We start from the raw sequence: 14,825 nt of genomic DNA on the forward strand, positions 1-14,825 counted from the left end.
ACAAAGAATAATTGCAACATCAGAAAATATACTGAAAAACTACTTCTGCCCCCCTCAGTGGTGCTGAAAATTGTCATTACACATTACACCACTAGATACAAAATTATTGAGCGCTGAAAATATTTCAGTCCACCTCCTGCAGTTCCTCCACACTTTCTATGTTCATCATACAGAAAAGAGAAAACGATTTTAGAACATCACTAAAATTACTCCTGTCTTACATACTACTACGTACAAAGAATACCTATTCCATAGAAAGTTTTCAGGGAACGTCTTTGAAAAACATCCTAGCCAGCTCCAGTGGCTCAGTACAGTCTTCACATTTAACACACATAAGAAATACATATTTTTTGGCAAAGCATACCAAAAGTTTTAGTAGAAAATATTCAAAAATTACTCATGCCACTTCTGTGGTACTACTCATCGTGTACACAATTTTAAAAAAAGAAACATATATTACTGAAAATATTAAACACACTGAAGTCCACCTCTCTGTGTCTTCACCAAAAGTCATCAAGTATAAATTTTATCTTTACTCTTTCGGCAGATAATCCTCTTTTTCCTCTGAACACATTAATTTTTTCACAAACTTCCGCCAATCCTTCACATTACGGTAGAGTCACATGTGAGCATACTTCTCCACATTGCTTTCAACTGTTCTTTTCTGTCATTAATAGACAAATCTCCCTTATCTGATCAGTTATTTTATTCCTCGTATTAAATTTAGTAACTATAGCATTATAAGGAAGGAGGAAAAACAATAACAAAAATTCTGAATGATGAAGAGCAAGGTTGTTAAGAGTGCATAAAACGAGACTCGGCGGATTCATATTTTATTATTCATATTCCCCACAAGGTAACTCAGTATTTCCTAGATTTAATTAAACTTGTCTCTTCAGTATCTTTCATTATTTGTTCTTCTATACTATGCTATTATCTCGACAGTTACAAAAATCAAACATAAAACCTACATCTCTCTCCTCCTGCACTCCCCCCAGCCTCGCCAGAGAAGAAGGAAAGATGATAGCGATACTTCTGAATGATGAAGAGGAAAGTTGACAACACGAAAAGAAAGGAAATAGTATCGCTAACAACTCTGGTTGCCTGGTGCTCGTTAACCACCTGACAACGCAAAGAATGCGTGTCCCCTGAATCTTCTAGTTACTGCCATTTAATGGCTGCTCCATTATGTTGTCATTCAAATCACAGGCATTACGCCACCCCTTGCCTCTGATAGACCTACTTCTCCCTCTTCGGCGTATTCATAAGAGCCTTCAAAGGCTTCATAAGAGCCTGCAAAGACGTATGTCAAAACTTTAGCAACAGAAAATCTTTCTCCAATGAAAGGAACAGATATGGTTACACCCTGTACTATAATTGCCACCTTCATGTTTCCAAAATCTAATCTACCTTCGTACTTTTGTAAAATGTCGGCACCTACCAGCATCTCAACACTAAGTCCTTTAATAATCCAAAAATTCAGTTCTATCTGTATCCCACCTACAGTGATTGGTAAAAATATTTCTTGCTTTACAACTTTCTTGCTTTTAACCGTGGCCACCACAATTTTTAACCCACTCACAGGCATTATCACTATTTACTTACTTTCAGGGAGAGCATTCACAAAATTCTGAGACACCACACACACTTCCGAACCAGTATGTATTAAACAAGGAACCTTTTCTTTAAACACTGTCACTTCAATTATAGGTTGACCAATATATTCTTTTCTTATCACAGATTCGGGTTCATCTAGTAAATCCTGCACCACTTCATACCTGTCAGAACCTACCCCTTCTGTGGAAAGCGCATTTACCTCAACTGACCCCCCTTTCACTTCATTATTAGTGGCGGCTTTCACTATCGGTTCCACAACAGACAAATCGAAACATCGTTCTAACTTCTCCCCCTCCAAACTATTCTCTGTATCTGCAACCCTATACAAGGTGTCATCACTATTATTTAACTCATTTACTTCTTCTTCCTCTTCCGCCCCTTCATCTTCACTCTCCAAAATTACTCGATTCAGTCTGTTCACAACCTCCTCTTGTATCCCCCTAGCATTACTTCCACAGTTTACAGGTAGTCTCACGTCAGTTGCCCAGTGCTGCTTTACCCCCTCCTCCTGATCTGAGTCTTCACTCCTCCTCAATATGGTTCTTGCACCCCTCATTTAAGCTCTCCCTTAAGCTGAATAATCAAACTGTTTTGCAGTGTCATTCTCCTCTACTCTTCTATTTTATGCTACCCCCATGCTGTCCAGTCGGTACCTTCTTAATAAAGAACGTCGCTAGCGGTTTAAATTTCGTGCTTTCAGTCTGCAAACGCAAGCGTCATTACAGATTGCTAACAGTTTTCCTCCTGTGTGACATCACTGCCTCTGTCATTTCGGCCACCTGCCGGGTTGTGTCTACCCATCACGTCATCGTCTGTCAGCTGATAGTAGCTGCCACGCCGGTCCGGGTTAATGAACCTGCTTCCAGCAATACCTCCTCTCCCTCTGTATCTACCCCACTAACCATTACCTCTTTGTATGCCTATTCTGTTTGCATTGACTTCGGCACTATGGTCATTAGACCTAACAGGAGGCCTGTACTCTCTTCGGTTATTCTTCTCTTCCTTCAAGATGTTTTCCACTCGCTCAAGATAATGAACAAACCGGTCAGTGTCATCCCTAGATGCCGAAATATTCTTATTTTTCCAATACCACGGCAACTTGTTTTCGATCCCCATAATAATTTGCTCTGTTTCAACCTTGGCAGTTAAATACGACAAAGCTACCCATTTCTGTATAAATCTTTTAATACCCTCTCTCTTTCGATCATATTTTTCCCCTGACCAAACTTTATTTAAGACCTCCTTCTGTTTCCGTTTTTCCCAATACTCTTTTAAAAAAAAGGCTTTCCTAAATTCCGCTAATTTATCATATTTATCTGAGGCCAAGTTTCCCAAGATTCTAGCTTCTCCCATTAGATTAGAGGTTATGAACCCGATCTTCTGTTTGTCGTTCCACACTTTAGGTAATACGTCTTCGAAATCACTCCAAAACTCTTTAGGGTGAACATTCTTATTTGGATCAAATTTCAAAAACTGGCGATGCATAACATAAGCAATATCTGAAGATTCCACAACACCATTAGACATAACACAAACATTATATTATTGTTACCACCATTCTGTTCAACTTTTGTTAATCTTCTTTCATGGTTACAGAGTTGCTCATTCACGCTAGTACTAAATTGCTGGATATTAGTTTCAATGTTAGTGATCTTACTAGACACTTGCACTCCAAATCTTGCACACACATCTTTCCCTTCTTTAATGTGTGTTTCCAATACCATATGACTATCCTCACAGTGTCTCTCTACTTTTTGAACCTGTTCATTTACTTCCCTTAATTCTAGATTTATTTCCTCTTTTATTTGTTCACTATCCTCAGCAACTTGCTCAATTCGCGAGTGTAATTCACTTTTCACCGTTACAATGGCAGCTTTACATTCTCGCCTGACCTGATTAATGTCACTTTTGATATTAGTACTGAACAAAGTTATATCATTTTTTAAAGTCTCCTTCAACTCAAACTTTTTGTCCTCCATTTTAGATTCCAGTTACTAAATACCTGATCAAACTCGGAATGCAGTTCATTTCTTTCTGAACTTAATTTACTCATTTTGAAATCAAATTCAACAACTTCACTGTGTAATTCATTTATTTCAGAGCTTAATGAAGTCTTTATGTCTGACTCCATTTTGGTCATTTTGGAATACATCCCAGTTATTCTACCATTAAGTTCTAAGCCCATTTCATTTACATGTGTCAAAATATTTGTTAACATTTCGGAAACACTATCCTTTGGAACACCAGTAACTGACATGTTTCCTGTTTTGTTTTTGGAATAGCTACAGGCATTATCGGGGTACTAGCTTCCAATACATTGTGCTCACTATCCGTCCCATAATTAGCATACATAGAGTCTGTCAAGCTGCTATTCGTATTTGCTTCTGATACTTCAAAACTGAAATTACTACTCATGCAATCATTTTCCGCTTTAACTTTCTCCAAATCTATCTCCAATTTCTCATCTACAGTTTCCTGATTGTTTTCAGCCATTTCAGATAGTTTTTCAGCACACACACATAAAACTTTAAGTAGAACACTACTTATCTTTCCTTCCTTGCGATCTGCACGTCTAAGCGATACAGCGGGCCCGTTCTCCAGGCCCTGCTTCCACCGATCCAGTTTACGGGCCAGCACTGCGCCCACGGCTGCCAACTGCGCCGTCTGCCTGGCTGCTTTAGCGCGACGTCACCTCTCGTAGCTCTGCTGTCGCTGTCGAAAACTGCCGCCTCGCCCCACTCGTTGCCGATCCACTCGTTGTCATGTTTTCAACGCACGTTCAGTTGCACACCGTGTCTTCAGTCCTACATTCCCGTTTCTTTTTTCACACCGTGTGACCACTTAACGAGCTCGATAAAACACTGCTGCTTTTTCATATACAGTTGCTACTCTCCCGAACTCTATATTGTACAATTTATTTGATTTCCCGGCCGATCGGCAACAATTGCGGCGGGGCGGGATTTCGCAGAACTCTTGCGATTTAATTACTGTCCACCTACCTCAGTAAAGTGTCCATTCACCACCCGTTGCTTTGCATTCGTAGGTACTATGTAGACGATGAGAAAAGCAACGTTGAAGAAAACCACCGTTCCTACTTTCGATTGCAAAGTCCGCGTAACTCCAGTAACAAGGTAAACCTGTAAATCTCTATTAATAACGGGCAACGTGTGTGCTTCCTTCCTTCATTGAAAATGTTTGTTTGTAGATACTGATGTTTTATTACGGTCCTTTTCATTTATGGTTCAAATGGCTCTGAGCACACTGCGACTTAACATCTGAGGTCATCAGTCGCCTAGAACTTAGAACTAATTAAACCTAACTAACCTAAGGACATCACACACACCCATGCCCGAGGCAGGATTCGAACTTGGGGCCGTAGCGGTCGCTCGGTTCCAGACTGTTCATTTATGGTGTCACCAAGCCAACATTTAAGTTAGTAGTACACCTACTACTAGTTCGTGCAGCTTATATCACACGTAAAACTGCCACAAATGTGCTAAGTCCAACCCGAAATATTACGAGATTCACACAGGCAACACACTGTTACAAAACGACCTCACATTCGGTCCTTTTCAGTGGATTCTTCGAAAGAAGATGCTCGCCAAAATGTTCTGTGCATGCATATCTGAACACGGCACGCAGAATATTTACAAAGACCGATAGTTTCACAAGCGGTTTATTCTGCGACCAACATTTCAAAACCTCTCAAAACTTCACCCTAATGTCCGTAACTGCATCTGCTAGCACGGCGCGATTTAAACGTCATTTCCTTCATCTTACAAATAATTTTTTCGGACACATTTAACATGACTTTCTCATCCGACAGCGAGTCCAAGACTGCCTGAAATGCCGTCGCTCACAGGGCATATAACTCATTCAATTACGCGGGAAAGACTTTTCTCTCATTGGTTGATCGTAATGATCATCCAATAAGATTAACCTTTCGTGATCAATTTCGCGCGCAAACTGCTTTACTCCAATCAGCATTCGCAGTGCATCTACGTCATTTCATATTGCAAAATTTCACAAAATGTTCCACAAAACCAAACCAATCAAAAGAAAACTATGCTTGAAATATACTTTAGATCTAAGTATCCTCTTACTATCTGTCTGGCTGCCTTATTACAAAAACAAACGCTCCTAGACATACGTCATCCATCAGTTAGGGGGATTCACCGTTTTCAGGACATCCTAGTTACATAACACTTGCTAGTTATGAATGGTGTAATACATTATAAAATTGAAATTTGCTTATGTTTTCACATACACATTCACATTCACTCTCATCCATTCCCAACCTAACACAAAATATAAATACCAACTCTTAAACTATTATTTTCTTTACGAAATCAAAATTATTAAAAGTTTGGAATTAAAATTCGTTTAAAAAAGCTTGTGCGCACCGAAAGTGCCGTTAGTATTTTCAAATAACAAAGAAACTTAAACTGTCATGATTCCTATCTGAATTTACTTTACTAAGTGTCGCTTAAGTACTTTTTTAATAGGTTTTTATATTTTGAAAACTATCAAAGTCATGCGCATGAAAATTTTACACATTGTTCTTCTAAATTATAAAAGTTCCTATACCAAATTTGAAAACAATCACATCACATTTATCATAGTTATTTAGTTTCTTAGGTGAGATGAATAAATGATCTCAGTACGCTCCACACAGCGCAATTCTCACGGTCATCACACCGCGACAGATGGGATTATGACACCAGCAGCCGACTACACAACGGCCGGAGCTGAAGGCTTCATTGTTGGCCTCCGATACAGCTTGACCTAGCGGAATGAAACTTACTGCAAAACTCTGCAGCCGTGCAAATAGCTGCGACGTTAGTGGTATTGGGAAGAATTGTGGTGAACTTCTTAGCTCTGTCGTTTTTCCTCTTGTGACGACACCTTGCTCTTTGAGCCATCACCGAGGCTGAGGATAATATTACAGGGTGCCAAATTTTGTACCATTGCAGAGGAAGGCTGCAGACACCTTACAGCCAAATTTCAAATTTCTGTATCGCAACTGTAAATATTTATTTGAATAACTGGTGTTCCTTCGACACCCCGTGAGTACATTTACTAATCTGTTATGTGCATCAAGAAGAACACCAGAGAATATGTCACAAACATCAGCATTCACGACCATGGTACAAAGACCAGACAAAACCTATGTTTACCAATGGTAAACAAACAAAAAACACGAAACAGTACTTTCTGCATGGGAATAAAGCTGAATTATTATTAATTGAGCTCTTTCCTGACGGGCCAAGGATACAACAAGAAACATCCTGTTTGTATGTGTATGTGTGTGTGTGTTTGTTTATTACTTAAGATTAAGTACATTTTTTGACTTGTCAAGGAATTTCAATCGTTATCTCAGCAGGAGTAGTCTTTTGAGAAGAGGAACTTGAAATAATTTGAACAGTTACTGCAGCAGAAATAGTTTCTTGACAAAGGCAGATGATCATAGTTTTTTGGACTTTTCATGACATTTCTCACGATGTAGTGGCTTGGAAACCATATCTTTCCTCTGGTCACCGTCACATGATTCGTTAGAAAAGCAGTACAATTTGAAAGGAAGCAGTCAAATTAGGTTTTTTCCATCCTGGGCAGATATGTTAATTAAAAATCCACCGACAGCTTTCATGAATATGAAAGCAAATGTTTTCTGCCAACTTTGAAGTGACAGTAACAAAGCCATGAACCACCTAGTGTGCAAATCTGCAGTTCATCTATTACTGTTGCTTTGCATTCCATGTTAAATTATCATGACTGTCACAGTGGTGGTATTGTAGCCTTCTATATTGTTGTGTAAGTGGCAACCACCTTCAACTCTGAAACTGGCAACTGTAGGCATAACTATATTTTCTACTGAGGTCTCAAACTTTAAGACCTGATGTGGTTGTCTGTTGGCACTGCAGCAGTCTTTCTCACCAATGGTGACTCCCTGTGGCAAATGTGTTTCACCAGCACGTGCTTGTACTGCCAACTGCACCAGCCCCTGCAATTGATAACACAGTTCTTCACTACTGTCTGAAAAAAGTGACTTCTTTAGTCTAATTTCCACCACACTTCAACGTACTTTCTGATTGATACCCTGATTTCAAACTGCTTGTTTTCTAAATTAATTTGATAACTTGCCTCATGGAGACACGAAAATTTAATGTGTTAATTCAGTATATGTTTTTAACTTTACTAACTTACTCATTTGTATAGTAACAATGAGTTTTTCATTTATTAGAAATTTCTAAGGATTGAATTTTTATACTTCGTCCCATAGCTTTCACCAATGGGATATTTCTTGTTGGTTGAACTGAAACTCTCCTTCTACTTTTGTATATTATGCTTTAAATGTCTAAATGCATCCATCTTTGCAACTTTTGATCAGTGTTGTACAATATTTTGTAATAGAAATTTGGAAAAAAAATACACTGTTTCATATCAGAATCATTAAATGTAAATGATAATAAGTTGAATGATATCAGTTTTCCTCACTGGCTGTTACTGCAGAACATAAATATGATTCAAGAAATTTATCATGGCTGTGGACCCTATTACAGCACAATTTTTTTTCATTTGTCTGAAGCTGTTAATTGTCTGGTAGAAAGTTAGCATTAATCACTGTATACTGTGAGCACAGTTATGTGGTGATGTTCTTACAGTTTTTCTGAGATCTGTTAATAGAAAGATTCTTGGCACTGTTTTTAGCTCTTTAAATTATTATGATTGAGGAAAGCTAGCAGGAAACCAATCAGTTATGAATTTACTGAGTACTGGTGTGTGGCACGTAAGTGCATTGCTTGTTAATTATCAACTACATCTGCATCTCTGTCAGTCCAACAATAGCAAGAGCTAACTTGACCAAATTCAGTGGACATCTTGAAGTTTCTCAAGTCTATGAGTAATGCTCCAGGAGATGGAGCATGCCAATACGCTACATGAGAATGGCATGCTGTTTCCTTCCAAATGTTTTGTTTCTCGATTTCTGACAGTTGTGCTTTCTTTTTTTCCATTTTAACTCCTCCCACTTTACATTTCCAAATAAACTGCACCTTATACTTCATAGTAAATGTACTGTGCTTGACAGTTGCTGGACTGAATACTGATAATTGTGTTCTCAATGACTCATGGAGTTTCTGCAATTAATCTTGTACAGGTATTGGAGCTTCTGCATTACACTCTAATGACAGTTGTTCCATTCTTGTGTTTCTTTTAATTCAGTTCTGGAGTTGTCACACTTTTTACCACATCTCTATTTAATATGTCTGCTGATTTTTTCAAAATTTTATTGATGCTTTCACTTGCTATTTCATTCACAAATAACACACTCACACCTCCTTCTATTGTAGTGATAACAATACTTTTCTTTTCTTTAAACTTAAGAATAATTACATACTTCCATTTCCTGCCTGATGAGAAGTCCCAGTTATTTTAATGTGTACTGAAACTTCAAAAAAATTTGTTGAATCTACAGTATCACATATCTCAACTTCACTTTACTAGGGGTCACAAATAGAAAAGGTTTTTGCTTGTGTTTCACTCTGGGGCTACTTTAGCTTTTGTTACTAATGTTCAGAATGTTTTATTGTGGTATATTTTACTACAGACCACATGAAAAATATATTTTCTATTATTCCCTGCAGTTCACATATGACATTATAAATATGAAAATTGTGGATGATAAAGACATAGTATATAATAGTGGTTGGTAAAAGTAGCCATTGTTATGATGATAATTGTGGAGATGGTGCTGAAAGCAACAAAAATATATAATGTCTGTTTTGTGTTAACAATTAGATTTTTTCCTTCCACGAAATGTTCCTTAAAAGCATCAGCATCTTGTGTGCTTAGCACTGAATAATAGCTGTGTTTATTACATCTAATTTATTGGGAACCAGAAAAGACAAATATACAAAGTAAACTATCATGAGAACAATGAGTTAATTGTTAATCTAACTATGAAGAACGTTCTAAAATTTGTCAAGAATAAATTAAAGGAATGCAACATTTTTTACAATTAGACTGTTATTTACTATAACAAAGAATTTATTGTTGTAAATAACAGGCTAAATGAGGAAATGTAGCATTCGTTTATGGTCATGGTACTGACAACAAAGAAAATGTAAGAACAGGTTCGTTTTCTTAATGTTCAGCAAATTAAAATAACAATGCTTATATTTCATTTGAATTTCTAGCATCATTACAATAAAAAAACTGTACTAGTTATGGTTCTTCTGTGATGTTAAAGAAACTATCTTCTGTGTTCTATATTTAATAGACCTATTTTATGCCAGTAACAAAAGTTTTGTATGTCACTATTTTCAGCTTACTTCTGCTCCTACTATCAACCAACACCTGATTCCTTTGGTGGGCTGTATTGTATGTTTGCTGCAAACTATGATGACACTAGTTCTGCTTCTACCCCATTGGTGGTATCATCAAAACTGTCTTGTGTTCCTGAAACTACAATGTAGTTTAGCTGTCATGGCCGCAATGATTACATTTGTATACGTCTTTCAAGGAAGTGTTGGCAAGGTATTAAATTCTATTTTGTTTAGTAGGTGCAACTTCAGATTTCTAGTCTTAGCTAACAGATAATTAAAGACAATATGAACAATTCACAATTATTTTGATATATTTTCCTCTGTTTTATGAACATATTCTTGTAAGATATGTTTGTAAATTTGATCAGACATTGCTGGTGTTAGCTTTAATTCCCTTCTGTGCAGTATCTTTACAAAAAAGTAAATTTAATACCCCATTTGTCTAATGGAAATCATTGAAACTCACTTTGTATTAAGTCATGCTCATGTGACTATGACTGATACTATCCCAAAGTCTTTCAATACAGCATTTTTCAAATATAACCTCTTTACTTCATTTTTGCCCATTACATTTAACGACTTGTTGTGGTTAACTAATTTATAAGTTTCCTTGTACCAAACAGTTTTATTATTTCTAATAAATCTGTTGGTCATGCTAAAACTGTAGATACATCTTAACAATCTTTCTATACATCTGATATGTAATTTCACACTTCAACTTTCTAATCCATACATTTATTGATGTTTAAGCATCTATTTTGTTTTTCTTTCATGGTTGAATGATGAAATCTAGAATATTTATTTTGCTCTCCTAACTTTAATCATTTTCAACTATCAGTTCACCCATGCAGCTTCTCAGACAGAGAGAAGGGAGGATGGGAACGGGGCTCACTTTTCCCTACACTTCAATGAAAGTTTGTGGCAGGGGGAAGGGCTATATATAATTCATATCACCCCCCCCCCCCCTTCCACCCAAATTTACTTAGCAGTGTAGGTACAAGTGCTGCATACAGAGCCAGTAATAAACATTAATCCTTACATTAGCAAATATATGATTAGTATTTTGATTGACAGCACTTTTTTAATAATTAAATCAAATTCTTATATCCTTGAAGTTACTATCTGCCAGACAGTATTAAATGCCTTACAACTTCAACTAGATTCCTTCCTGTTCTGTCAGGGCACAAGTTTCAGTGAATTAATGGAAGATATTATGAATCAGAATGTTTTGTCTCTTCTCCAGCTACATTACAGTGTTCTTTGGTGTGATTGTATTAAGTCTATCCATATGTTATGCAAAACAAGAGCACAGAAGGAAATGATCTTTTGTAAGGAAGGTTTCTGTAACTGACAAAAAAAAACTACAAAAAAGTCCCAGATACATGAGAGGAGACTTTTTTTTTTACCATGAGTCTGTTGCAAGTGAAAACAGCACACCTGTGATCAGTCAACTCATGTGACAATGACAATGCTAGCGAATCAGGAGACAGTCAGTTCCCTGGATAAAACAGGAAATTCATTAAGAGGTCATGAAATGATCACTGGAAACCTTACCCCATGCCTCAGTCTACCAGAACTAAAGGTGTGACTGATGTGCCACAACACTTGATCAATGCCATTGGTACGAAACAAGATGCCGGAATTAGTTGAAAACAGTCTTGGTTGCAATTTTAGTTTTTTTTTTATTTATTGACTATGTGTTTCACCTTATTTAGGCATCTTCAGGCTAACCTTAGTTTGGTATTTTGTAGGACGATCCTTTAGACAGTGTAGCTAAAGGGCATCATAGAGTACATTACGCCAACATCACTTTCATTAACCTCAGTAAATACTTTCTAGATGGACATGAGTGACTCCAAGACCTGCATAACACATGCACATTCACAGGAGCAAATAATAGAATAAGGTGGGGCTTAAGCACTCAATGATGCCCTTTAGCTACACTGTCTAAAGGATCGTCCTAAGAAATACCAAATTAAGATCAGGCTGAAGATGCCTAAATAAGGTGAATGTGTAGTTTATAAATAAAAAAAAACTGAAATTGCAACCAAGACTGTTTTCAACTAATACTATTAAACATTGGTTGCTGATTCATGCCACAGATGGATTAGAAGAATTTCCAAGATATTGGAAATTAAGGCTCATGTAGGATGTTGTGCAACCAATAAAAAATTCTCCATTTTTCAGAATTATGGCAGATTTAATAATGCACACTGCTGCCCAGGAGTTCACACTCTGAAGTGCATTGCATCAACTCTGAGATGCTTTTTCTGAGTTTACACTACCTGGTGGATATTCGGTTATAAATGCTGGCAACCAATACATCCTTCAAAGACATTTGCTATGAATTCTATGCACCTATTGTTTTGGTGGTGCATCTAAAAGGTCTGTGGAGAACAAGGGTGTAAGGAAAATTGTTCTTAAAGATCATACTGTGAAAGATAACTCCAAAATAATTCTGGAATCCATAAAGAGGGAAAATGTGTACGCAGATTTTGTGCAACCATTTTTTTTGCTCCCCAACAACCAGTGAAGAGAATTTGCTTATCCCTCTCCCACTTACCCCAGCAACAGTCAGTGACTGCATTTGCTTGAACCACAGCAGAAAAATTGTTGTTACATCACTGGAGATGACATCATTATCTTTCATTGTACCCTCTCCTATTATCAGGTTGTTGATTTAAGCAAAACAGTAGTAGTTCATATCGCTAGTGAACTGATTGCACAGAGAATGTTATCTGTAATTTCCATTTGTGAGGCATTATGCTTCCAACTAACAAATTTTATACAGAGTGTCCTACGTAATACACTTGACACCCGAGATTCAAGTAGCTATGAACTATCTAAAAAATTAAAATTAAAAACATGTAGTTAACTGTTTATAAGAGATACTAGAAGTGATGGCCATTGGCATCCAGTCATCGCTGACTTCATGTGATGATGCTACCAGCAACACGCTGTAATTCTACAATCATGATTATCTTAATTTCTCTAGTAATGTATCGCTTATGATAATCTATTGTGCAAGTAGTGTCAGCATACACCTTGCTTTTTAGTGTGTCCTGTAAATAAAAATCACATTACGCTAATTGTGAGGACCTTGGAAAGCCAGAGGCTTCTACTGACAAGTCTGATTTCAGGGAACACGTATGTTATGTGTGCCATACTTTGGTTGAATTTGTGGGCAGTTGCTTGGTGGGATACTGCATGCAGCTTCTCTGCGTCTCTTAACCATGCATAGAAAGAGTCAAAGATCTCTAGATATCTGGCACTGTTTAAGGTGTAACTGAAAAATATTGGGCCAGTAATGCACATGCCAGACAAAGCACAATTAACACATATCTTCTATGAATGGAGAGATCCTTCATGCAGAATATGTGGATTGTCCTGTGACTAGTATCTGAAATTTTGGGAGTTTACATAACTTGACAAATGAAACCAGGCCTCATCTGACATAAGGTAAAGCAAGGGGTCAACGTAGCAGCCAGTTACAATAATGAACTCTTTTTCCCCTGATCCACAAATTTCAACTCTTGCACCATACTTACAGGATAGGCTTTTAATTTCATATCATTTAGTTCACAATGACATGATGTATGAGACATACCAACCTATTCTGATAACCTTCTTACTGAATTGTGGGGACTTCTCAAAATGTCAATGAAAATTCTGTCTATAGTTTCAGGGATACATACTGTCAGTTACCTATTCCTCTGCACATTCTAAACGGATCCTACAGTCCTCCATTTCTTGTGCAGATCTTGAATAGTGCTGGTTGTGGGGAGTTTCCTTCCAGGATACTTCACTTGGAAAATTTCTTCACATTCATTAATAGAGCCTGTTTTTATGTAACACTGCACAACATCAGTTTTCTGTTGTAATGCAAACTGCCTTATTTCTGTAACAACTCAAAAATACAAGCTTCTCGCAACAAGAAGTTGCACTCAACTTTCCAATAAAATGCAGTGTACCCAGCTTTCAAGACAGAGTTGCCACTTCACAAGCAGTTCGATTAGAGATGATTAACTGGTATGTGAGGCATATGGGTTTTATGTGGGACACCCTTTATTGTAAATGTTAACATTGTATTTTTCACTACATTTATACTTTGGATATTCCAGAGAATATTGATATTGTGTGTGTGTGTGTGTGTGTGTGTGTGTGTGTGAGAGAGAGAGAGAGAGAGAGAGAGAGAGAGAGAGAGAGAGAGAGAGAGAGAGAGAGAGAGAGAGTTTACAAAAGAAATAAGCAGTATTTCAAAAAATCATATTTTATTACATTTTTATAGGTCATGCCAGACGAAAGACTGAAATAAATAGCATCTTTTTCACTATTTTTAATCAGAATTTTGTATTTTTTAATAATGGTCCATATTTGTTTTTTCTGACTTATTTATCTATTTGCAGGAGTTCTTTCCATACGTAACTACTAGTTTAGAAGCATTTATGTTGATTGGTAATTCATCACACATCAGCAAATTGCTAATTGTGTACACTGAAGTGGTCAAAATTCCAAAGGTGAAACATCTTAAACAAACTGTAATTTGCATCATAACAGGTAATTAATAAAACTTTAAATATTTTATTTGTTCAACATTAATGCTGCATTTTAAATTATGACTTATTTATGTGGCTGTTTTTGCTCAAAATAAGTGTGTTTAGTATAAGAGACAATTCATTACTGTGGCACATTACTACACGAGAAGGAGGACAACTTTAATTAATACACAATCCAGTCATGAATATACAGGTGTAACTTCAGATAATTCTACATCTATTATGTGTTGTAAGTGGTCTGTTCTGTTCAGTCAGGAAAAGTCATTATTAAATGCTGAATACAGAAAAATTCATTTAAGATTTCATTAATTCATCAAGGTAGACATTT

At 36.9% G+C, this 14,825-nt stretch overlaps 1 protein-coding gene across 1 annotated transcript in view; it reads left to right on the top strand.

Moving 5' to 3' along the window:
• Positions 1 to 14,825, top strand: part of LOC126298235 (uncharacterized) — a 512,920-nt gene that overhangs the window by 433,349 nt on the left and 64,746 nt on the right. The window contains exons 13-14 of the mRNA XM_049989541.1: positions 9,943 to 10,152; positions 14,348 to 14,498. Of these exons, the coding sequence (XP_049845498.1) occupies positions 9,943 to 10,152; positions 14,348 to 14,498 (361 nt within the window). The remainder of the gene's footprint in view (positions 1 to 9,942; positions 10,153 to 14,347; positions 14,499 to 14,825) is intronic.

Source organism: Schistocerca gregaria, chromosome X, assembly GCF_023897955.1.
Source record: "Schistocerca gregaria isolate iqSchGreg1 chromosome X, iqSchGreg1.2, whole genome shotgun sequence".
Taxonomy (NCBI): domain Eukaryota; kingdom Metazoa; phylum Arthropoda; class Insecta; order Orthoptera; family Acrididae; genus Schistocerca; species Schistocerca gregaria.